Source organism: Neltuma alba, unplaced genomic scaffold (assembly GCF_004799145.2).
Source record: "Neltuma alba isolate B1F8T4 unplaced genomic scaffold, ASM479914v2 tig00002420_pilon, whole genome shotgun sequence".
In the NCBI taxonomy this organism is placed as follows: domain Eukaryota; kingdom Viridiplantae; phylum Streptophyta; class Magnoliopsida; order Fabales; family Fabaceae; genus Neltuma; species Neltuma alba.
The window spans coordinates 318,202-341,978 of NW_021632854.1; the positions used below are offsets into that span (position 1 = coordinate 318,202).

General features: G+C 32.9%; 3 protein-coding genes across 4 annotated transcripts; 1 reads left to right on the forward strand and 2 right to left on the reverse strand.

The window, feature by feature from the left end:
• Positions 1-6,673: 6,673 nt before the first annotated feature.
• Positions 6,674-12,372, reverse strand: LOC114726247 (glycerophosphodiester phosphodiesterase GDPDL3). Of its 2 annotated transcripts, XM_028912835.1 has the most exons (10): positions 12,189-12,372; positions 11,895-12,115; positions 10,969-11,262; positions 10,632-10,747; positions 9,986-10,490; positions 9,546-9,584; positions 9,183-9,467; positions 8,499-8,635; positions 7,500-7,983; positions 6,674-7,107 (listed from the first exon to the last, which is right to left on the reverse strand). In XM_028912835.1, the coding sequence occupies exons 2-10, from the start codon at positions 11,998-12,000 to the stop codon at positions 6,884-6,886; spliced, it is 2,190 nt and encodes a 729-aa protein (XP_028768668.1). In that variant the 5' UTR covers positions 12,001-12,115; positions 12,189-12,372; the 3' UTR covers positions 6,674-6,883. The 2 variants fall into 2 exon arrangements, with proteins under 2 accessions (XP_028768668.1, XP_028768660.1); XM_028912827.1 differs by having other exon boundaries at positions 11,895-12,372.
• Positions 12,373-17,047: 4,675 nt separating this feature from the next.
• Positions 17,048-20,503, forward strand: LOC114725833 (cytokinin riboside 5'-monophosphate phosphoribohydrolase LOG2-like). The gene is made up of 4 exons (XM_028912408.1): positions 17,048-17,335; positions 18,471-18,599; positions 19,067-19,251; positions 19,840-20,503. The coding sequence occupies exons 1-4, from the start codon at positions 17,048-17,050 to the stop codon at positions 20,216-20,218; spliced, it is 981 nt and encodes a 326-aa protein (XP_028768241.1). The 3' UTR covers positions 20,219-20,503.
• Positions 20,504-20,813: 310 nt separating this feature from the next.
• On the reverse strand, positions 20,814-23,324 carry LOC114725843 (tubulin-folding cofactor A). Its single transcript, XM_028912416.1, has 4 exons — positions 23,214-23,324; positions 22,749-22,907; positions 21,859-21,945; positions 20,814-21,336 (listed from the first exon to the last, which is right to left on the reverse strand). The coding sequence occupies exons 2-4, from the start codon at positions 22,899-22,901 to the stop codon at positions 21,235-21,237; spliced, it is 342 nt and encodes a 113-aa protein (XP_028768249.1). The 5' UTR covers positions 22,902-22,907; positions 23,214-23,324; the 3' UTR covers positions 20,814-21,234.
• Positions 23,325-23,777: the final 453 nt, after the last annotated feature.

Sequence of the window (23,777 nt, forward strand, 5' to 3'; positions counted from 1 at the left end):
TGCATGAGAGAAAGAGGGGAAGAGAGAAAGAGAGCAAGAGAGAAATAGAAAGAGCATATCAGCACTCCTCGTGAAAAAGAAGGCAAAGCTTTGAGGATAATTTAGGTACATAAAATTACTTCTTTTCATCAAACTTTCTTTATGAATATTTCCTGTATATTTTGAGCTTCCTATTTACATTATTACTATAGTAATTAGAGAAAATTTTGAGACTTATATATGATCTAAGTATTGAGTTTTGACAAAAGATTACTATAGAAATTTAGAAGTAAATGAGTTGTTAATTTTAATCGGTTTAGATTTCTCTATTTGTTAGTTTTAATATTTAAATTAATTTATTTAGTTAAAAATCTGTTATTTATGGGATATACCATATTTTTGCAAATTAAATTTAAGTTAAATAATTTATTTGGATTGTTTGATATATTATTGAGATTTTAATCAGTTTAGTTTTATTTATCGGGTGACTGGAGGTTTTAAAATAATTATTGTAGATAAAAAGTTTATTATTTATGGAAATATATATATGGTAGTTATACCATTAAAGTTTTGATTAGATTATTTATTTATAAATATTTGAAGTATTATTGAATTTTTAATAGTTTGATTTTGAGGTTTAAACTTAAAATGATATTTTTAGAATTTAGAACATAATAATTTTATATTTAGAAATTGTGGAAAATCCTTTTTATTAAGGTAAATAATTTGGAGGTGGTAAATAAATAATTTGGCTTGTTAGAAATTTTAAGTTATTCCTAAAAATACTTAATAATTTTTGGGTTATGAGAGTTGCGGAAATTTAGAATAAAGATTAAATTAAATTAGAAATTCAACTAATATAGAGAAGTTTAATTAATTAATTAATTAATTAATATTAATATCTGGTTATATTAATTGTGTAGATTAATTATTGATTAAGCAAAGGATTGACCTTGTAGTAATCCTTAATATTGCTTTGACGAGAGGTAACCACTTTTCACTTGTTATATGTGCTAATATGTTGTTTGTGAATATTTATTATTTTAGAATAATGATGTGTTATTTGAAACTTGAGTAGATATATTATACTTTTTGAGTTATGAAAAATTGTCTTGTGAGATTTTTGGAATTGTGATTGAGAAGTTCAAAAAAGACATATGATTTATATCTTATGGATTATACTAGGAAAAGATTGAGACATTTTTGTTATATTGTGAATGATTGGTTGTTGTTTGGATTTTGGATTGAGCTCTATCCTACCACGTGGTAAGGCCGCCATTGATGCACATTGGATGACTTCCTTCATCCCTAGAGTAAGGGATAGACCTTTGTGACTTTTTATTCGTCTCCCAAAGTGTGGGATAAGCCTATAATAAGGGATGAATATTTGTCACTACTTATTCATCCCCAAAGTGTGGGATAAACCTATATGTCGGATTGATCCCCTATAGGAAGGGATAGACTTATGTGACTTGTGTGTTAGCCCCCGTAATGAGGGTTTGGATGATTGAAATTATTTGAATATACATATTTGTATTTTCATTGATATATATATTGAGATTTAATAATTATCCCACTTGACACCTCACGAGCACATGTTAGTATGTATGATGAGTTGAGAAGTTGTTTACAGAGGCGTTTGTCTCATCCCGTGGTTTTTACTATCTTCAGGTGATAGTTCAGGTGGTGGCCCATCAGAGAAGGCTCCGGAGACATAGTGTGCTGTTATAGCTTGTATAGCTTCCTTGTTTTTGTTTTATGTGCTGACTTGTTATATATTGCCACATAGGGCCCATACACTCTAATGCTATAAACTAATACTTTTAATTACTACTATCTGATATGGGGGTCGTTGAAAGGCTAGAGATATTTAAGACTTTGCATATTACGCTCTTTTGATGGTGTTGACTTTTGACTAATGGACTCTATGACTTATATTAAAATGATTTATCAGTTCGTATGTTTGAAAGTATAAGTTTGATTTGGGCTAATGGTTGAATGATATTTCTGGACTTTGAAAGTCCAAGGCCCAAATTAATGATCGATGTTGCTCGTAATATAAGTTTATTTCTTTTAACTATGATAGTGATTTTAAAATTTTAAGGTTTCTCCTTTTTTATCATGGTTAATCATTTGAATAAATTGAAAATTTTGATCTAAATGAGTTTTAAAAGAACGGTTGTCACAAATACAGCTACATATGACTAGAGAATTTGGCATAATGAATATAAAGAACTTGACTTAAATATTGTCCTAAAACTTAATAATAAATCCTCCAAAATTTTCAAGTCTATACATATAACCCTAAATTATCATTTTAATGCTCCTTAAACTTTATTTTTTGCATGTATATAATCTCTTCAAACTTTGACTTATATGCAAACAAATTTCTTGAACTTTAAGGCATTTGCAAATAAATAATTAAAAACCTAATACTATGGGAGTTATTTGTTAAATTTAAAAATTTAGAGAGTTTTATCATAAAGTTTCAAAAGTTGGAGAATTTATTTACATATGACATAAAATTAAGGGAAATGTGGTATAAGTGAGCCTTCACTAATTATATTTACAATTATAAGAATCATAGGCACCTTTTCTTTTTCATTAATTCTACAAAAGCATTGTGGAATTATTGAATATTATAAATCTAATACTCCTCCGGTCCTAATTATAAGACCCAATTGACTTATTTGTGGAGATTAAGGAAGTAAGTTAAGTTGGTTATTTATAATAAATAAGTGTTGTCATTCCTAAAATATCCTTGCTAATTAAGTATATTGGCTAAAACTATCATTATTAGAAGGATTATCTTGGAAAAAAATGCATAAATATAAGAGACAAAATGGATTGGGTCTTATAATTAGGACCAAATAAAAAGTCAAATTGGGTCTTATAATAAGGACCGGAGGAGTAATATAAATTATGGTAAGTGTTTATAAGGAAAATGACAGTCTCAGTCCCTTAATATGCCAATTCTCCGCATTTAGGCGATGCTTTGCTGAAAAAGGAGAAAGTAGCCTATCAGAATGACCCTTCAGAGACTGCGTATTGAATTCCACACGTCAGTTTTAATAAATAATGATACCGTTTAATAAGTATTGAAAATAAAAGTTAAGTATTGAGATTGAGATTAAGAAAATAGCTTTTAGTATAAGAGATTGCTTATTACATGAGATTAGACAAATCTATGTACGTGGGATTGAAAAATACCACTGGTAGAAGTGATAATGAAGCCTATAAAAAAAATAAGAAATATTTTTAAGTTTAATTGTCCTTTAATTTTGGTATTGTAAGGACAAGGTTAGCTCAAGGATATGTACCTTTTTGGGTGACTAAAAAAATATGAAAGTCGCATCAATTTTTTTTTAAAATCTTGTTTAAATAAAAAAATTCTAAATGATTATTGAATTTTAAATTTTTAAATCAGGATTATTACAAAAATATGTTGTCATTTACTTTTTGAGTGTAGTCATTACCAATACTGATTTAGAATTTTAAAATTCAACAATCATTTTTTTTGGATTTTTTCTAAAAAGTAACTAACGTTAATTCTATGGCATCACCCTGATTTATATAATTATAATTTAGTTTTAAACAATTACTTGAATCAGTCAAAAAATAGAAAATTAAAAAATAATTTTAAGAAAAACAATAAGCAGAATGGAATTGGAAAAAAAACCAATTGGGAAATTACAATTCAACGGGAAAAGAAAATAAAAATTACGACGGAATTGACCCAATTAGGAACAAGATTAGCATTACCAGATGAGAGCTGCTGTGGGTCCAGGCATTAAGGTCCCGATGTGGCAGTTATCCACATGGCGTGATGTCATTGGTAGTTCAGTGGCGGTTTCAAACGGACGCGCAAAACGGTCACATTTTTTGAACGTTGGCGCCATTTCGAGAGATGAATAACGTGACCGTATAACTCAGAAACGAGAGGAAGTGCAAGGTCCGTTCAGCCTTGAGCGTTTCTTCTGTTCTGTCTTTAAAAAGGTGTTCCATGGTTTGGAGAAGCTAATTGCCAAGCACCCCCATTCTTTTTAAAACCCAGCTTTTAGAGAAAACTATAGTTTTGGCCAGTCAGACCATGGTTTTTGTATAAGCATCCCCATTTTCGCTTTTGAAGAGTTGGAGTCATCATTATTCGTGTCTGAGGCTCCAACAGTAAAAAACATCCAGTGCCATTTGAAACCAGTGCCTCTTCTCCCATTCTGCCTCTTCTCCAACAGTGAAATAATAATAGTTTTTTGTTGGCAAAATAAATCACTTTTCTAAAAACATATTTAATTATTTTATTAATATATATACACATTAATTTTTTATTATTTATATTATTTATGTCTTATTTATTATGTTGCCAAAATATATATTATTAACAAATTTATTACTTCAAATAAACATATATTATGAAATATATCTTATATGTAATTATCATTTAAACTTATAACCTTTTTAGTAATTTTTACATATAAAAAAGTATTTCTGACAACAACTATTTACTAAACACTCTCATTTTATCATAATCACTTTTTCAGAAAATCTATTATTTTAAAGTATATTTTTTAGAAGCTATTTTCTAAACCATGGTTTGGCTACATCCAAACACCCCTAAGTCCCACATTTCGTTTTCTCTTTTAGAATCTTTCTAATTTTTTAAATAGTATTGTTAATTCCTATATTTTTATGGAATTTTATTTTTTTTATAGTTTCAAATCGTTAGTTGTAGTCATTATAATTTGATGATTTTTTATTCAAGTTTAAGGAATGATCTTTATTTTTTAATAAATTTTGATTCTGATTCTCATATTTAAATTTAGACTAAAACCAATAAACTGGTTATTGAAATAGCAAATGGTCTCATTTTGTAAGAAAAAGAATATAAATTCAAATCTCGAAAAATATAACTTGTTCAAAGGGTTTTGACAAATTCAAAATGACTTAAAGATACTATAAGTTATAAAAAAAAAAATTCAGACTAAGTCCTTATAAAATTATAGAGACTGAAACCGATAGTTTAAAGTTACAAGATCACAACCAAAATTGGATCAATTTGTAAACACCAATAATAATATTGACTTTTTTTTTTGCCGGAGAATGTTACTAATGCATAAAAATGTTTTATTTTTCAGTTATTTAATACTAAAAACATTTTAAAAAATTATTTCTTGTTATCAAGTCAACCCATTCTCAATTAATTTTATTAAAAGATGTGAATAAAATAAAATCACGATTAATTCAACATAACTTTTAAACATTTGAAAGATAACAATCCTTATTAGGACAATATCCATAGAAAGGAGGCGCCATTACGTTACTAGTCTTTTTGAATTGTCATCCTCATTGCCGGCCCTCTCAAATTATTGTGCTGTTATTGGAATTAATTTTACTTTTTCAATGCAGAAAATGTAGTAGGTAGCTTTTTTTCTTGGTAACATGCCATCATCCTTTTTTCCAAACAAATAAAAAGGCATCTCTCACACACACTCACACACACACACACAGAGACACTTGCTTTAATATAACTTTATAATTTTCAATACCATCAGATTATATTCAAATTTCTATTTGCACATTCTCTTTCTCACTATTTCTCTATAAATAATGGTGTTCTTGAAAAATAAGTTATATTTTTACATATTTCTTGCATTTAACAAATTTTAATCAATTTTGTTGTCTACTATTTTATTAAAAAAAATAGTATACAACTGAAACTCTCAATCTCAAAACCAAGCCTTTTTTTTTTTGGGTTACAAAACCAAGCTTTTTGATGCAATGGAAAATAGAAATGCAGAAAATCACAGGGCCTTGCAGTACTTTAGGCAATGATATACGTTTGAAGCAAAAAAAGAATACAAGTCCCATGTGCCACCAATTAAAAGTCATTTGGCCATCAATAATGGTAATAACAATTTAAGTTGTTGGGTGAATTATTGTTCTTTGGAAGCAAGAATAGAAAAAGGATAAGAAAAATGTTACAAGTCAGTCTAAATTAAGTTATCACCATTAATTGAAAGCATTATAGCATGTTCTTTGTATTTGCAGGCACTATGAGCAGAAATGGGTTACGCCAACCTTGATTTTACTATAAGTGATCAGGATAAGTTTATAAGGCATTTCTATATTTGTACTGTATTTATTAAGCATATGATATGAGCACGTCGGATATAGTTTTTATTATTATCGCAATAAGTAAATGAGAATATTTCTCAAAATAAGGTATTGGATGTAAATGATTTTATACTGTGAACTTCCCTAATTTTCTAGGGCCTAAGAAAAGGGAGGAACAAAGTTTGTGCCAAAATTAACTACCCCTCCGGTCCTAAATATAATATCCTTATACATACTAGTATAAGAGTCTTATATTTAGGACCGGAGGAGTATAAACCTAAAATCATAATTATCTTAGAAGCTTAATATCAAGGGATTAAAATTTTTAAAAAATTGAAATAATTTTTTTTTTAAATATTATAGTTCTCTTTAATGACCAATGTTGGCCCAAAAAAAAAAACTCTTTAAAAATATTCTATAATATCTTTAATTAAAAAAATCCTGTAAAACTTAATAGTAACTTTAATTTTTGGAAACAATTATAATTTCTAATTTTCTGGAAAACAAAACTAAACAAGCTTATCAACCCATTAGCCAAATTGTTAGTTTAATGTATAATAAGTTCTCATGAATGGTCAGATTGTACACATGAACTATCATTGATGCATCCAGTTTAAGACATTACGCTGAGTGGAGGCAGAATATTTATGCAACAGATCTTTAATTCAAACCTCCTCTCCTTCATGTAATAAAACATCAAAATAACAATAATAATAACACAACCAAACACTAACTTCATGTTTATGACATAGATACTCATACTACATTATTATCTTTTCCTCTTCCCCTATCTTCATCCTGATGCCGCTGCCGGGGCTGGGGCGTGAGCCGGGGCTCCTGTCCTAAACCCGGAAACAGCAGACAACGGTGGATCTGCCACGCTTGTATCATTCAAGACAGGGAGTGGAGGAGCCGGAGGTGGAAGGTACGCCTGGCTAACTTGTTGCAAGAGACGGCCAGGTTCAATAGGGCTCATATATGGAGGAGTTTTGTCTCCAAGATTTAAACACAGGTTCTCTGCAACAAATTCATAAACTGTCATATCAGTAGCCATGACTAATGGCTTTCATACATAAACAGTTCAAGAGTTTAAATCCTAAACAATGCTGGAAGTAATCATGCACGAATTTGAACGGTGCACAACTTGTAGAACATAAACATAAAATATTAGTCTGTTGATTTTTCACCCCCATACCCTGTTATCTTTCGGCCCTTGGTATCTTATATGCTTGGTATGAGATTAGTAATTCAAATCTTCTACATTCAAAAAGATGAATGTATGGTGCATTTGGAAAAAGATAGGAAAAAGAAAAGGGAGGAAAAGATGATATGAAAATGCCTCTTGAAGATATGAATTTTCTAGAATTCTTGCTAAAGAAGCAAAGTTCTGTAAAGAAGTGTCAACTTACTTCTGTATCTATCAGCTGTCTTAGGGAAGTCGGTGATGATGCCATTAACTTTGGCTCCAATGACAAATGAATTTATCTCAACAAATGCATCTGAGTAGTAGTCCCATGCCTGAGATACAAACTCATTGCTGAAAGTTTCCACATAGACTGAGAGATTGAATGACTGTAGCTTTGATACAGTCTTTGTGGAGTTAACTAGAAAGGCCGAAACCTCTGGGAAAACCGAAAACTTTTTTACGACCACAGAGTCGGCAAATGTCTTGATGTCCTCTACAGTTGAATCGAGGGCATCGTAAATATTCTCTTTAATTTTGTATACCCTTTCATATTTGGGATTTTCCTTAAATTTCATCAGCACAGAGCCATGGGTGGACTGTATCATGACTTTTTGAGGCCCTGGTTTATCATATCCTGCTTTGTTCAAAGCATCATGGACTGCATCGATCACATTTAATCCCTGCCTCTCGGCAAGGTAGGCTGCATTCTATTATGAATAAACAAAACAAAAATGTCATTAATAAAATCACACAAGCAAATAATCACGGCATAAATGATTCATCCCATATTGATGGCGAATTGGCGATTAAAGTAATCATTCTCGATAACTGGGCAGAAATCACTTGCACTTCTGGTTTTTTTTCTGGCATGACTAATTCAGAGGAGTCAAGAATTAAATCACAGGGAATTCACATGATCATCTTCAAGAAGCATCTGTTAATATACAGAGAAATGAAAGTGCTTGGGCCCAAATAAAATTGAGGTTTATAAATCACCAGAAAGTGGACACAGATGCCAATAATTTTACTAATCAAAGAATCATGACGCCAAGGTTTTAAAAGCTTGGGTCACCCTGCAAAAAGTCTTTCATAAAGCTACTTATTATTTCTCTATACCACGTCATGTGGTGACCAACATAATCATAAGATACAGGTTGGAGAGTAATTACACAAGAACAGGTCCTAAAGAAACAAATTTGAAATCGGCAGTTGAAAAACTCACCTCGATGCTGACCAAGATGCCATATTTCGGATCTTTAGTCAAGGTCAAAAAATCAGATAATGTTACAAATGTCCCTGCATTTTTTGCTTTTGGGTTGCGGAACAGTGTGTATTTTGAATAAGGGTTCAACATTGAGGCTGCAACAAAAAACGAAGAATGAAGAAAATAGAAAAACGTTAGCGTTTACGGGGACAAATTTCATACATCTTTTACTAGTACTTTGTTATAGAAGCAAACATCACTACAATGCCAAAATATTACGAAGCTAAAATGGCTAATGGAAAGCAAATTATATGTTGATTATAATGGTCCTACTAGTAGCCTTCATAGAGGAAAAAGGTTTCATAATTAATTTGAAAATATTTCAAAGCTAGACCTGCCACTGACATAGAAGAAACTAAAAAATATATAAATTTTTATTCAGATCAATATTTCAATCTATGATATAAAGAATTAAGTTATTTTTCCTCTCTTGAAAGAATAATTTCTTCTGTGGATCCATTAGTTCCTTTTTTTTTCCCCCCATATATGTATCGTTGTATAGGACCTTGGCTGGTCAAGACTTCAAAGTAAAAATACTTCTAACAAACTTTTAAAAACAATGCCAAGTTCCCCAATTAATATCCAACAACGGAAGGAAATCAAGATAAGGATCGTAGATTTAAACAAATACATTAAACTTACGACGCAAGGTTTTTATCTCATCCCATGTCAAGCTGAAAGTAAATATGCCACTGCCAGTCTTGATCTCTGGAATAGTTGTTGCACGGCTGCTGAAACTGGTTTCAGCGGCTGTCGTGCTCTCTGTAAGGTCAATGGAGCTTAAACAAAACGGTATTCCATCCTTGGACATTTGAACAGGACAATCAAGTACATCCGCACCATCTGACATAGCTTTTTTATATGCCAAGTCAGTGCAGGGAGGATAGTCTCCACTTGCTCCGTATTTTGTGATGACCCATGTGTCCACTGTGAAGAAGCAGGAACAGGTCAACAAAAAGCAAAACTAGCTAGGGATATCAATTGAGAGCAAAACTAGCGAGATACCTTTCCTGGTTGCATTTTCCCCTATGCCAGAAAAGCAATCTGCAGTGCAAAAGAATTCAGAATATCAATTGGAATGTTCCTTGAAATTATAAACCATAAGTAATAGAGTATCATGTCCAAATAGACCATGGGTCACATTAAGGAGTCAACAGGAAAAGGAATAAGGGTGCTGAAGCCTTTATGGCTCAGTGGCACTCAACTCATGTAGATCATGGTCTTTCCTAACAAGCATTTCGCTTCCGAACTCAAAAAAAGGAAAAAAAAAAATGGGGGGCCACAAAAATCAGACATTATGTGGAAATGAAGTTTAGTTGGAAAATACATAAGAATCATGCATGAAAGTGCAGCAACAGGTCAATTTCTAGCCTTCAGCTACATGACAGGCATCTCAAAAATTTCTAAAAGGCCTTTTTTTCTCATTCAGAAGAAAGAAAACTTACTTATGGCTGCGGATGGAGTGGCAGGGAAGTCAGACAGCACACCATCAACAGAGGAGACATTGTTGTCTATGAAAGACAGGCACTCAGCTAGAGGATCATAACTGTAATTGTAGCTAAGTAAAAGATCATTTATAACGTTTGATACAAAAACTTGAAGCCCTTCTCTATGAGCATCTGCTACAACTGACGTGGACGGCTCTAGATAAAGGTTTGGATCTGTAGGCCATATGTAATCCTTGGGAACAAGAATTCCAGAAGCAAATGTCTTGACAAGCTTAAGATTTTTCAAGAGTGTACCATAAGTCTGATTAGTTGTAGGTTCAACCTCATTCTGATTTAGAAACCTGAAGATAATTCTTGTTGTTCTATAGCTTTTGCCTGACATAATTTCTCTCAAGAAGCCCACATCAGGTGAAGAGATGTAGCCGACAGATACTTGACGAGAAGATAGAGAATTTAAGAACCCATTTATACTCAAATTCCGTTCCTTGAAGAATGCATCATTCTGTATTGCATTTGAAAATATCAAAGTCAAATAATGTAGATACAAAGTCAGATTCTATCAAGCACTAGCTCTCTGGAATTTCCTTGAAACACAAGAAAGAAGCTCTGTGTTCGGGCAAGGAGCCTATTTTCAATCACTTACCTGAACATTCAACCACAAGCCCTGTGGCTTTGCTAATTTGGCTACATCTTCAACTGTGAGAATTCTAAATTTATTGCGGTCAAATCTATCAGTTCGAGAGTAGACTCCCTGAACAACTGACAAGTAAAAAGAGAATTGTCAAGGATAATAATCACATTTCATGACTCAAGCAGAGAAACAAATTCTTCCCTTGTGGGCAATTATCAAATGCAAGCACACAATTAACGAGTTTAGTACTTCAGAAATCATCTTTTTTTAAAACAAAAACATGACGATAATATATTACTCCAGCCCAAATGGTAAAATTCAAACTCATCCAACACTAAATGGGGCTTACGAGATACAGGTGCGAGCTCGCTCAAGTTGTAATCGACGGTGAACCAACCCCTCGTTGGAAACCCGTTAACATTGTAAACCCTAGTCTTGTTCAAGTAAACGTTGGCGATGTTAGTGGCATTGTTGAGCTTCAAGTCCGGAAAGCAAATTCCTGCTCCGTCCTTCGTCAATTGCAAATCGCACCACAGAACGACGTCCGATGCGCTTTTGTTTAGCGCTAATTCATATGCAGCGTCGCTCGAATCCGGAAATATACCTGAAAATCCTCCACGCGCCACCACCAGCGGCGGAGACCCTGCATCGCAAAGATTGTATCATCAAAATTGCATGATAACGTCTTCATGAGACCCGCCATTCTGCGACCAACTCCTTCAAAATAACGATAAATGTTATAACTGATTTATTATTTTCGATCCTTCCGATTATCTAAATGTGTCTTTAGATGTCGAAAGTACGTTCCTTGTTCGCTGATACACGAACTCAAGAGGCGAAGACTACAAAACAGTAAGGACCAAGAAGAAAGAATGGACAAAAATCCAAAATTTCTTATTTTCTCAGAGTCATGCGTGTGTTTGATGTTTGTATCAGCTTAACGTTATTTAATTTAAAAGGACGTTTTATTCTCAAACACAAATAACAATGACCATTCAATTAACGTGATATATAGTAAGACTCAAACGATAACCAAATCAAAATAGCTTTATTAAATTTGAAAAAATCTGATCAATTACTTCATCTTCAAAATTAGAAAGTTTGTGACTTTAATATCATCCATGCCTTGCCGAGATACCACCTCTAACATGCGATATTAAAAAAAGAAAAAGAACCTTAAAAATCGAACTCATTTTCTTATGGGCATGCACGTCTTTCTCTTGAAGCTTAGAAGAACGCAGGCCAAATAAATAAAACAATTAAAAAAACACATACCTTTCAATGTTTTCCAGGCAGGTCCAGAAGAAGAGACCAACGCTATCAGAGAATAAAGAATAAGCAGAGCAAGCAGGCGAGAGCGAGTCCTCAAGTTCCACCACATGGTACAATATTCAAAATCCTACCCAGAAAAAGTTTCCCTGGTGTTTTCCCGGGAAAAAGAATTGCGAGACAACTGACGAGTCAACGGCAGGAGAAAGTAGAACCAGAAGCTAGTCCTGTAAGGATGAAGTGAAGAAGCTGTCTGTTATATATAAACATAATATCAATCACAGCCATAGGATACCCCACCTTGGTCCCTTTCTTCCTCTGTTCATGTTCACGACTCTGTCTGGAGCCAGACAAGTCTTAAAGAATTGTCATTTTTGTGACTAGATAAGGCCCGTACTTTAATATATATGATCACGCGGTTTTGAAACTAAAATAGATTCAAATGTACGCCTTCAGTCTCACACAAAGCTGGCATTTTCAGTTCTTCAGCGATTGACGGAAAGAAATGAAGAAAAGGAAAATAGAAGAAACAAAAATGGAAAGACCATAGCGAGGCCGAGGAAGAAGACGAAGAGGTGAGAGAAAAACTTGTGATGGCTACAGCAAGCGAGTAGCGTAGCAAACATTTCTGCGTATTTATGTTCGCTTTAAATCATCACTGTAAAGTATAAAATATCATGTCAACGTCTTCTTCCGGGTAAAATACTGCTCTACTTATTATCTGTCACTTATTAAGGGTGTTTGGTACCCCAATAATCACTTTTCAGAGGTATTTTTTTTATAAATCGAGACAAACTCTTTTATATATTTATCTCGTATATTGTAAAAGTATTTTTAAAATTATAGTTTTGATCTTACCCAAACACCCCTTAAGTCTCTGAATTTGATGGTTTTTACTGGTAAGTTGTATTCTTTTTAATGTTTAGTTTTCATCTCTGTTCTTATTAATTATAGTAAAGGTGAAGAGAAGTATAATAAGTAAGAGAAAATATACTACTAACTTTAATTTAATAAGAATAAAAGTAAAAAAAATCTCATTTATTCAATAGTTTTTTTGGTACGTAAAAAACTCCAACAAGTGACAAATAATAAGCATTACAATGGCATATATATCAAAATTACTCCCAGAATTTTTACCAAAATTATGAAAACATTTAAAACGTATTAATTTTATCTAAAAATTAATAAAAATTTAATTTTGTCTTTATTCAACACTGAATTTTGAATTTGTCTTATTCTCTCATCTTTGAAAATATATAAGTTTGGATCCTGGGTTGATAATACTGGTATTATAATATAATACCATTAGAAGAGAGAAAATAGCGCCAAGAAACTGGATGAAGAATGAATAATACTTTATTTATTTATACATATTTCAATGTTTTTCTTACACATTAAATATAATTTTCTTATCTGCTTATGTTATTATTTATTTGTGCTATTACTTTTCTGCCATTTAATAAATAAGGTAGGTTCCACGAGAAGAAAAAGATGTACTCCTCCGGTCCTTATTATAAGACCCAATTTGACTTTTTATTTGGTCCTAATTATAAGACCCAATCCATTTTCTCTCTTATATTTATGCATTTTTTTCCAAGATAATCCTTCTAATAATGATAGTTTTAGCCAATATACTTAATTAGCAAGGATATTTTAGGAATGACAACACTTATTTATTATAAATAACCAACTTAACTTACTTCCTTAATCTCCTCAAATAAGTCAATTGGGTCTTATAATTAGGACCGGAGGAGTAGTAAGAGATTGCCACTTGGCTCAAATATGTCAAAACTTGACCCGCAAATAGTGCCGTCTAATTAAATTATTTTTTGCTCATCAAATATAATTTGATTTATAGTTTTTATTTTATTCCCATCATGACTTGGTATAATTAATTAATAATATAATTTGTAGTGATACATTTGTTTATAAAAAAATTAATTTTCAAGCTTGACTTGAATTTCGAAGTACCTGTCAAAGAGATTTGTCAGAATAATAGAAAAATTTTAACATTTTACTTTATTAAAATTACATGAATATCCCTTTTATTTCCAATAAATCCTTTAAAAGGAAAAGTGTACTGTCTACGAACTCAAAGATCATGTATGTATTATTTACCTAAAATTATCAGTCTCACTGTCTCAATGATACGAAAATAAGTAAAATTGGATTAAATAATTTTGGGCAACATTTTTAGATTAAATAATTTAAAATTATAAAATTTTGCAATGCCACTCAATAATTAATTTTTAAAAAGCTGTGTTATTTATAAGATATAGATAGCTTGTATGACTTTGTCTTTTTTTTAATATATATTTAATGCAAAATACATAAAAAATTGAGGAAATATTTTTGACAAAGTCAAATTGGCAGCATGTTGGCTGTCATGTTCTGACGTGGATGCACGTACATCCCATATAATTAACAAGCTTGGTCAATGGATATGCGTATTAAATATTTAAACCGGACATTTTTGTATTTTATATTTTTTAAATAAATAATTTATGAAAGGAAAAAGTAAAGTTCTGACTTATGAGGCTAAGAGTACTCCTTAGGTCCTATTTATAAACCAGAGATAAAAGATATTTGTTGGTCTTATTTGTAAAATACTAAGATAAATTTTTTATATAGATGTACAGTTTTACTATTAATTTATTATTGTGTTGATTTTGTTTACATGAAGTCTAATATATATTAAATAGGAATAAAGTTTAAAAAATCTTGAATTTTAAATGAGAGTTAACAAAGTTTTAAGATTTTTTTTATTTGCGTGAAACACATTAAAAGTGACTTATAAGTAAGATCAGTAATAGTTTTTAGTTGCCCTTTGATTTGTCCTCTTGTTGTAGGGGAGGCTTTTAACCTCACTTTTATTATTGTGTTTATGTAAATATATTGATATTATTAAATTAACATTGTTAGTATTTTAAAATAAAATAAAATATCTTTTATCAACCAAACATCACATATATATTCCAAAAAGTCTTAAACATGTTACTTCCTCTGATGATCTGATCTCCATTGTAAGCGCCTTCTATAGTACATTTATGATTCTCACAAGGAGTCACCTAAAAGATTTTTAATTAACATTTTTTTTAATTTTATCTCTGCTCCAGATTATTAAAAGAATTTAATTCTAATCCATATTTTATATGGCTCCTTTTTTTTTTTTGGCCAAAAAATATTTTATATGGCTCCTTGGAAACTGTTTTTTTCTCTTTGACGGGCAAAGTTGATGGTTTTTTTAATTTAATTTTAAGATTAGATTTAGCGAGTTAACTATTTTTTCTTAATTTTAAGGAGATGAAAATGACTTATAATGGAATCAGAGAGTAACTGAGATATATGATAAAAGTCATGCCATTTTGCTCGTATTCATTCATAATTAGAGAGAGAGAGAGAGTAAGATTTGGCATAATTCTATTATTTTCTCATACTTATTCTCTTTTTTTAATAAAAAACAATTTCATTCAACCATAAGTAAAAAGTTACATAAAAACACTCCAGGCTTTTACATAACCATGTAACTAATACCACATTCAGTTCTAATTATAAAACCCCGTTTATAGTCTACAAATCAATTTTTATAATTAGGACAAGGGGTAGTATCAGAGAAGAAACATTATTAATAAATTAAAAATTTGAAGCAATAAAACCCAAACTATAACAAAACACCAGATTTCTACAATGTTGCCGCGTGGTTCCATCAAGCGTTGAGAGATTAAATAGAAATGACAGTATATTGCTATATTAGAAGTTGACTGTGATTAATCCATTTAATTATGGAGTTTAGTAATCGGATTATGGTTGGATGATGGCCTTGTCGGCCAAAAAAATGGAAGATGGACCTAATTGTGCCGCCTCAAAATACGTGCTTAATGATCTTTACACTTTAGAAGGATTAGTTTCTAGTTAGCTATCGGCCGGAGAATACCACTTGATTTCTTTTTTTCAAAAAATAGTTGCTTAACTATGGTCTCATGAATAAACTAAAATTAAAAAAAAATCATAATGATGACGTTGGATGCTTTAATATCAAACATACAAAACCCCTATATTTTCTTAGCATTTGCTTATATTCTAATTTTAATTTAGATTTTAACAAGTGTAAAAGTGTGTGGCAAAAAAAAAATTGTAGAGTAGAGTCATGTTTGATAAGTCAAAATGTGACCCCAAAAAATAAAAAAACGAAAGAGATTTCATATTTTATTGAGTTAAAGTTGATCTAGTATTATGAAGTATTTCTATAGTCCAAAATATTTTGTGGTTGGTTTAACATTTTGAAATATTTTTTTAAGTACATCATTAGACACATAAATTATTTTAGATGCAGTATTTTCTAATATTTTTTCAGGTACATTCAGCATTTTAATAATTTATGAGTAAAATTACATCCTAAAATATTTAACACATTGGACGCACTTGAAAAAATATTTTAAAATAATAAATAAATCACAGAATATGTTAAGATATTAGACATACTTTAAAAAAATATATTAGGAATCTTATCACTATTTCGCTCTGTTTGGCTTGCAGAAACAATTTTCCGTGTTTAAGAACTGCTGGAATGGTTATGCTTGAGTGATTAGACTACTGGGTAAATATCACCGTATCCCTAAGAATTGTGATTTAGACACATTTCTGTAAATGAATTTCGATGCACATTTTGTCCTTCGCAAAGTCAAGCCATCGTCTTTATCTGCTTTTTCCGCTACTATGATTATTCCAGTCAATCCTCATCTTAATGCTTGGCAAATTGATCAGTAGGGGAATCCAAGAGGTCTGAGAATCCGATGTTTGATATGATCAAACCGTATGTGCTGTTATGCTTATGCTTATGCTTATGCTTATTATTATTATTATTACTAAAATATAGGTATCTTTCTATTGGAAGCAATTCCACTCAAGATATTATCGGGTACTAAATGTGGACACTCTTTTAATGGAGATTCAAATCTTAGTTCGTCACATTATGAGGAACTAACCCCTTATACTAAACTCAACTTTATTGGATGCTATTATGCTCGTTACAAATTCGAAACTAAAATAAAAATGCGGCCCAAAAGTCCATCACGGTGCATCGAGCCTAAGCCCATGGTTAAAGGTCCAAATAGATAACGTGAGAAAACAAAGCCAGCTTTTCTTCGGTGTTTTCCCAGATGACTGAAAGTCTGAAACCTTTTGGCGGAATCATAGTAATTAGTAACCCTTCTTTGAAGCTTGTAGGCTCCTTCATAATGGGATTTTCAACATGGGGTTCGTTAGGTTCTCATGTTGTGGTGGGAGGCTCTCGATTTCATCAAAGACGAATCAAGTTTCAGTCTTTCAGTACAACAGAGCAGAACACTCTTAATTTCAAGTTCCCAAAGCGGAGGCTTACTCAAGTGGGGGTTTCTCTGAGTAAACAAGAGTCAATTGAATTTGATGAGAGGAAAAGCCCAGATGAGGTGAACTGTAATATCTACTTCCTTGACGCAAATGTTACTGTTGTAGCATTGCTTTTGCCGATATATTTTCATGTACTGTTTTGTTAAGGGTGAACAACCTATTTCTCTGCTCTAGAAGTAGCTACATCGTAATAGACTGTGGGATATACTTCAGTTAATTATTTTTCGTCTAAATCAGCAATTTGATTATTGGGTTGTTAGACATATTTTGCTTCTAATCCAGAAAACTGGTGAGTGAATGGCTTGAGCCAGTAAACAACAAAATCGTTGCTTGTTAGTCCTTACAGTGGGTCAGTCTGATGTGTTTCCATGTGTGCTACCTGTAGCTCATTGAGTAATTTTTGGAGACCAAAAATAAATAGACTCTGATAATCCAAGGAACAAATTTTTAGTTAATATGTTTTTCCTTATTTGCTCACTGTTTAATATGTAAATCGAGGAAGTGTTCTATTGGGTAACATTTTGCAATCGCATGCCATTGCTTAGGATCTTCATTTTGTTGTTTTGGGCTTTAGGTCTAGGGAGGGGGAAGTTATAGGGAGTCTGAGACACCAAAAGGAGGTAATTATGAGTGAGTTTGTTTATGACTGCTTGACAGTTATCACCTGCTCATATTGGGTCTGAATGCTACAATAATACTAATATTCTTATGCAAAATAATGACATAATATGAGGACAGGAATGGCAGTATCATGTTCTTCAATGTAAACACAATTATGGACCAAATATAATAATGGGTTCATTGTAGTTGATGCCTAGCACCTACTAATTTGCTGCTGGTTCGTGTTCGGATTCTGACATCTTTTCTCATTTTTAGTTCTATTATTCCACATGGTGCCTTTTAATGTCATGGTTAAATGGTCTTGGATAATCATATTTGAGCCAGACAATCAGTAAACTATGATGGAACTGTCTATGATGAAACGTATTGCATGACTGTGTGTATAGATGTGGTTGGAAACTGGAACGATGTTGTAGAATCTCCAGAAAAGTATTTTAGGATAATGCTCATGGATGTTCCACTAATGGCCAGCATGTGCCTTCTTCTCTATTTATATCAAGAATTTGTGGAAAATTTGCGGTTAAACTGAAAATCCAGAAAATTGACACTCACTCTGGTCTTGGAATTTGAAAGGTTAAAGAGGAGATCAAACGATGTTATGACCTCATAAACAGACAAGGGAGAGGAGTTGTGTATCTGGGTTCTTCAAGGATGGGGCCCAGTCATTCACATTACATGCGAGCACAAGAGCTGGCTAAAGAGGCAAGTATATTCTTCCTATAGCTTCCTTCCAATTTGAGGGGATTAGAAAATTTAATAGGATTGGCCTTTGTTGTCTTTTTTAGGAAACTTTATAGGGTTTGATAGAGTATACCATTTGAGCTTCAATAAGAATCCTCTGCAGTCACAAAAAGTCGGAAAGAGATAAAAACAAAGGAAAGAGTGAGTGTAAAGAGAGAAAACGAATCAAACATATAGTTTCCATTCTTTTGTATCACTCTCTCTCAATGTACAACTGCATGATTTTAAAGTATCAAATTTGAGCTTCTTTCCTGTTCTCTTGCACGCTTGTTTGTGGTGATATAAGCATGAAGACTATAAAAGATATAAGGCCTTATTCCTTTTTTTTGTAAACAACATTCTTACTGTCTCTAAAAGTACAATAATCATAGTGACTGGATCTCCAGCAGCTGTTGCTATGAGTCTTGTTTACATACATGTCTTCACAGATAGCAAATCTTTTAGACTGCACTTCATGGTCTGGAGCTGGACCAGGGCTAATGGATGCTGTCACTCAAGGTGCTATGCAAGCAGGAAAACCAGTCGGTGGACTCAAGATTGGAAGGGAGCCAGGGGAGTCGACAAGCTCCAATGTCCATCCTTATTTACCTTCCGAAACCTACTTCACTTGCAGGCAACTTACCACCATTCCTTGATTGCTTAGTTCTAGTTTGGCAGTGCTTTCAATAAAACATTTTCTGAAACAATGAAACTTGGGTAAAGTTCCTTAAGAACTTGCCATTAGGTTCTTCAATAAAATTGTAACACGTGGAAGAAAAATTTGAAAAACATGTATTCACGTGATGTTGAGCTGGAAATAATATGAATTTGTCTTTTTCTTATTGACTAACTTGTTACTAACACTTGCAAAATACATCAAAGTGTTTTGTCCTTCTCAAAAAGTGCCATAACAAAAAGGCATTTTGGGTGAGTACCTCTAGCAATACCCCGAATGCTTAGCTAATCTTTCAGAAAGGTACTTTTATTGTTAAATTGCCTTAAAAAATGATATATCTAGAAATAGCATAATGTTGGATGATATTTTCGTAGTAAGGGTTTTTCTTTTGAAGAAAAAGACATTTTGCTTTTGATCTTGCTTCTAGATATTCCCAACTTCCTTCTACCATTTAAAAACTGATTCATGCATTGACAAAAGACATACTAGTCTTGTCCACATCTATGCCAAATTTCCATAGATTTTAGACTGATTTTACTTTTTCAGGTTTTTCTCAGCAAGGAAACATGGACTGGTGGATGCTGCAGTGAGGAACAAGTCATCTGATAAGACTGCCTTTGTTGCTCTTCCTGGTGGTGTTGGCACTCTAGATGAGATGTTTGAGATTATGGGGTTAATACAGCTTGAACGGATTGGATCAAAGCTTCCCATTCCCTTCATCTTGATGAACTACGATTCGTTCTATTCAAAGCTGCTTGACTTTCTGGATTCTTGTGAGGATTGGGGCACTGTCTACAAAGGAGAGGTTGCATCCCTGTGGAAGGTTTGTGAAAGCAACTCACAGGCTTTGGCTTACCTTGCTGAGTTCTATAACATCTCTTGCAATGATCCAAGGAAGAAAGAAACCGCATTGGAAAGCATCTAGATAGGGAATGTCTTTTCCCTTCTATTTTTAAGCATCAAATAATTTCTTTCATGAAAAAGCTCAATTGTAGAATGTTTAATAAACTGTTCGTTTGGATGGAAGATAACGTAAGGGAAAGAGGGGTTATATTGAGAGCTTTTCCTTTCAGGGGAGACCTTAACGTGGGGGATGGATCCTGAGAATTGTGACCCCCCCACCCCCCAAAAAAAAACCAAAATAAAAAGCAGTGCCTCTGGCCAAGGAGGTGGAAACTTACCAGTAAATAATAAATTTCCTGTTCAATTATCTTGTTATGCATATTGTTTTCTTTCCAAGTCGTTTCCTTTCAACTCCCAAATATACTCTTAAACAAGGATAAGGGATGGGAATCTAATTGAAATCAGTGTTGTTAACTCAGTGAGGAAGGTACTTGGGTTCTCAGAAAAACCAAAGGATTTTGCAGTGTAATTTTTTGGGATTTGGCCCATTGAAAATTGTTTTTAAAATTGTCATAATAACGTCCAAGATATCCTTAACCAATATTTGTTTTTGTAAAAAAACGACGCGTCCAATTAATGTACAAATTGGCTCAAAAGTAGTGCTTGTACGTACCAGCTGAACCATAACAGCCTGATATTAAACAAGAAATGTCCAAGTCTCCTCCACAAGCTTCGGGGAGAGAAATGCGGGAGATTAAACTAAGCTACCAAAATCTGACATATACAATCCAGAACAAAAGCGTACTCTGTGCAAGAGATCCACGTGATGCAACAAGCAAGATGTGTTATGCATATAAAATTGGAAAAACTTGACAAGCTTAAGTAGCGGTTGTAATAAGCTGCTTCCAGGCTAGAACACTCAGATCGATATCACATTGTAACAAACAATAATTGACAAGACGGAATCATCCAAGTTTCAAACTCATAAGCAAAGTTTTCCCTCGATCGTTAAGCCACTAGGTATGGCGGATGTTTGGCCTGAAGACTATATAACACGGTCTGATATCTTGCATTGAAGGCATCAACGAAACAGCCCTGCTAAGCTTCAGTTGTTTCAAATAATTTTTCAACATCAGCGATGGTGCTACGAGCTTCATCAATTTCAGGGCCTTCCTTCTCGTTTGACTCCTCCATCTCCGCCTGAAATTGAAGCAAACATTCTAAAATAAAATAGTGGCACCGGACAAGAGTCCATTTTCCCGCACATCCCAGACTCAACTCCCGGTATTGTTATACTTAAAGCAGGGAGAGATTCGATAAGACAAACAGGTTTATGGTTTAGCATACTAAAACACAATATGCTTTGTTTATGTAAAACTTGAGAAGGGCAAAGTCACGAAAATGATTATGTTTTAGCATTCTTCAACGGAATATGATTCGTTGCTGGTTGCCCTCAAGTTGTCAACGTTTTCATATGTAACTATCCCTAGAATCAGCGGTAATCTAGCCATATTTCTATACCAATAGCGTGCTTATAATCATATAAAATCAACAAAGGGGTAATACTCTCTAATCAAAGTTGTAGGGTCAGCTAACTGATTTGTTAATAATGCCAAGTCATCAAAAGTTCAGACTTCAAAGTATTGATTTTGTAGAAAATTTTATGACATGACATCAGACAACATAGAAAACTAAGACATAAGAAAAGCAAGAATAGAGTACCACTATTCCTTTTAAGTCTGCTAGTGCAGCCTCTAGGCGATTGCGGCAGTCAGGTATCATCATCCTCGATTCAGCCAGTACATTTTCCTGTTCAAATGATATCAACAAAAGATACAACTAATTTACAAGGGAAGCATATGAAAGGCACACTCAAAGATTAATAATTTAATATCCTATTTATTTATTTTTTTAAAAAAAGTGATGCTCCAATTCAAGCATAATGCAATTGCAAAGACACAGTCCCTATCATGCTTACTTAGCTCTTATTACAGCCCAAGTAAAATATTGAGAATTCCATCTCACAGATCAAGATGCTGAGAATATCAATTTCTGCCTCTAAGCGTCTTTCACTTTTTCGTTATTTATTTTTGTTAGGAAGTGGGGAAGAGAGGATCATAAAAAGAGTTCAGATTAAGACAATGCTGAAGTTGCCCTTATTTGGTCCATGTGTTGATAGAGAATAGACCTTGGTATATGAGAAAGTGGGGAGGGGAGGAACATACAGAAGTGGAGATTAAGACAGTGCTGAAGCTGCCTTTGAATGAACTTACACCAAGCAAGACAGGATTTCTCCCAGTGTAACAAGTGCCAGTTGATGTGACAAAATTGCTACACTTGACCTACCTCTTTTGTTCAGAAAACACTTGATAATTTCAGGATAAAATATTAACATTTTGTGCTTCAGTTTAATTTCAAAGGTACTGGTTCGAAGCCAAAGGCTACAGGACTTAGATTTCAAAGAGAAAAGGTTACATTGACAAGCAGATATTTCAGCCTCATATTAGATTACCAATTACACCATTCACTGAATATTGCAAGAATATGGTACGGCATGAACACTGAGGAGCTCCACACTGCATCTGGACGGATGGGGGAAGGCATAGTCTTACCTGCTGCTTAAGGTCATAGATGTCAGCTCCTTTCTCCTTCATGTCGGCTGTTTTGGCAGCTTCTCTCTCAACTTCTTTCTCATACGAATGAAGCTCCTTCACAATGCGTTTGCAGGTACTCGTCTTAATCTTCAGACTTCTTATGGTCGCCATAGAATCCTGCAAGAGAAGGGAAAAACACTCGCATCTAGAATTCGTTTCTACAACAAAATCAATGACCAGTGAGTTTAGTAATGAAAAGCAAGATACATTGTTTTGTAGAATTATTTTATCGCAGCCTTCTCACTCATTAAACTTATAATCAAAGCTCAAGGTCTTTAATTTTACAAAAATCATGACAGTTCAATAATTAGTCACCAAACACAGTAATCCAACCCATCATTCGAATAGTTCCTCCAAGAAAAATAGTTGCGTTGGGAAAAATAAAATGGAAAGGCAATACCCAGGCGAGAGATAAGATCTTACTGCGGAATGCGAGCGATGTGTGAAATTTCGACCGGCGCCTAGGCTCCGTCTCGTTGCTGGATTTCTGCTGCTCGCAGAATGCAGTGCCCTAGCAGCCGGAGAAGAGGAAGCAGCAGATCCGGTCTCTCTGACTTCAACGCACCGTTTCATACCATGGAATTTTATTTCCGCCCATTATTTCTTCCGAATTTTATGTTTATTTAAGAAAATCATATGTTTTAATTTGATTGAAAATAAGTACCTTAAATTTTTGGCCAAAAAATAATTATAAGTACCTTAAATATATAAAGCCAAGGATACCTTCTCTCTCTCATTCAAAATACTTTTCCTTGATACAAGACATCCTTTGTAAATATTTTCTTAATGACTTCCTCTCTTGAACCTATTATTTGTTGTAAACAATAGATAAACAAATAAATTAAAATATTATATTATATTATTATAAATAAATTGATTGTATTATGTTTATTATTTTATTTATTGATGTAATTATTATCATATTTTTAGTTTCATTTGACTTCGAAATTTTTTTAAAAATGAATAGGAGTTGAATATGATCTGAAA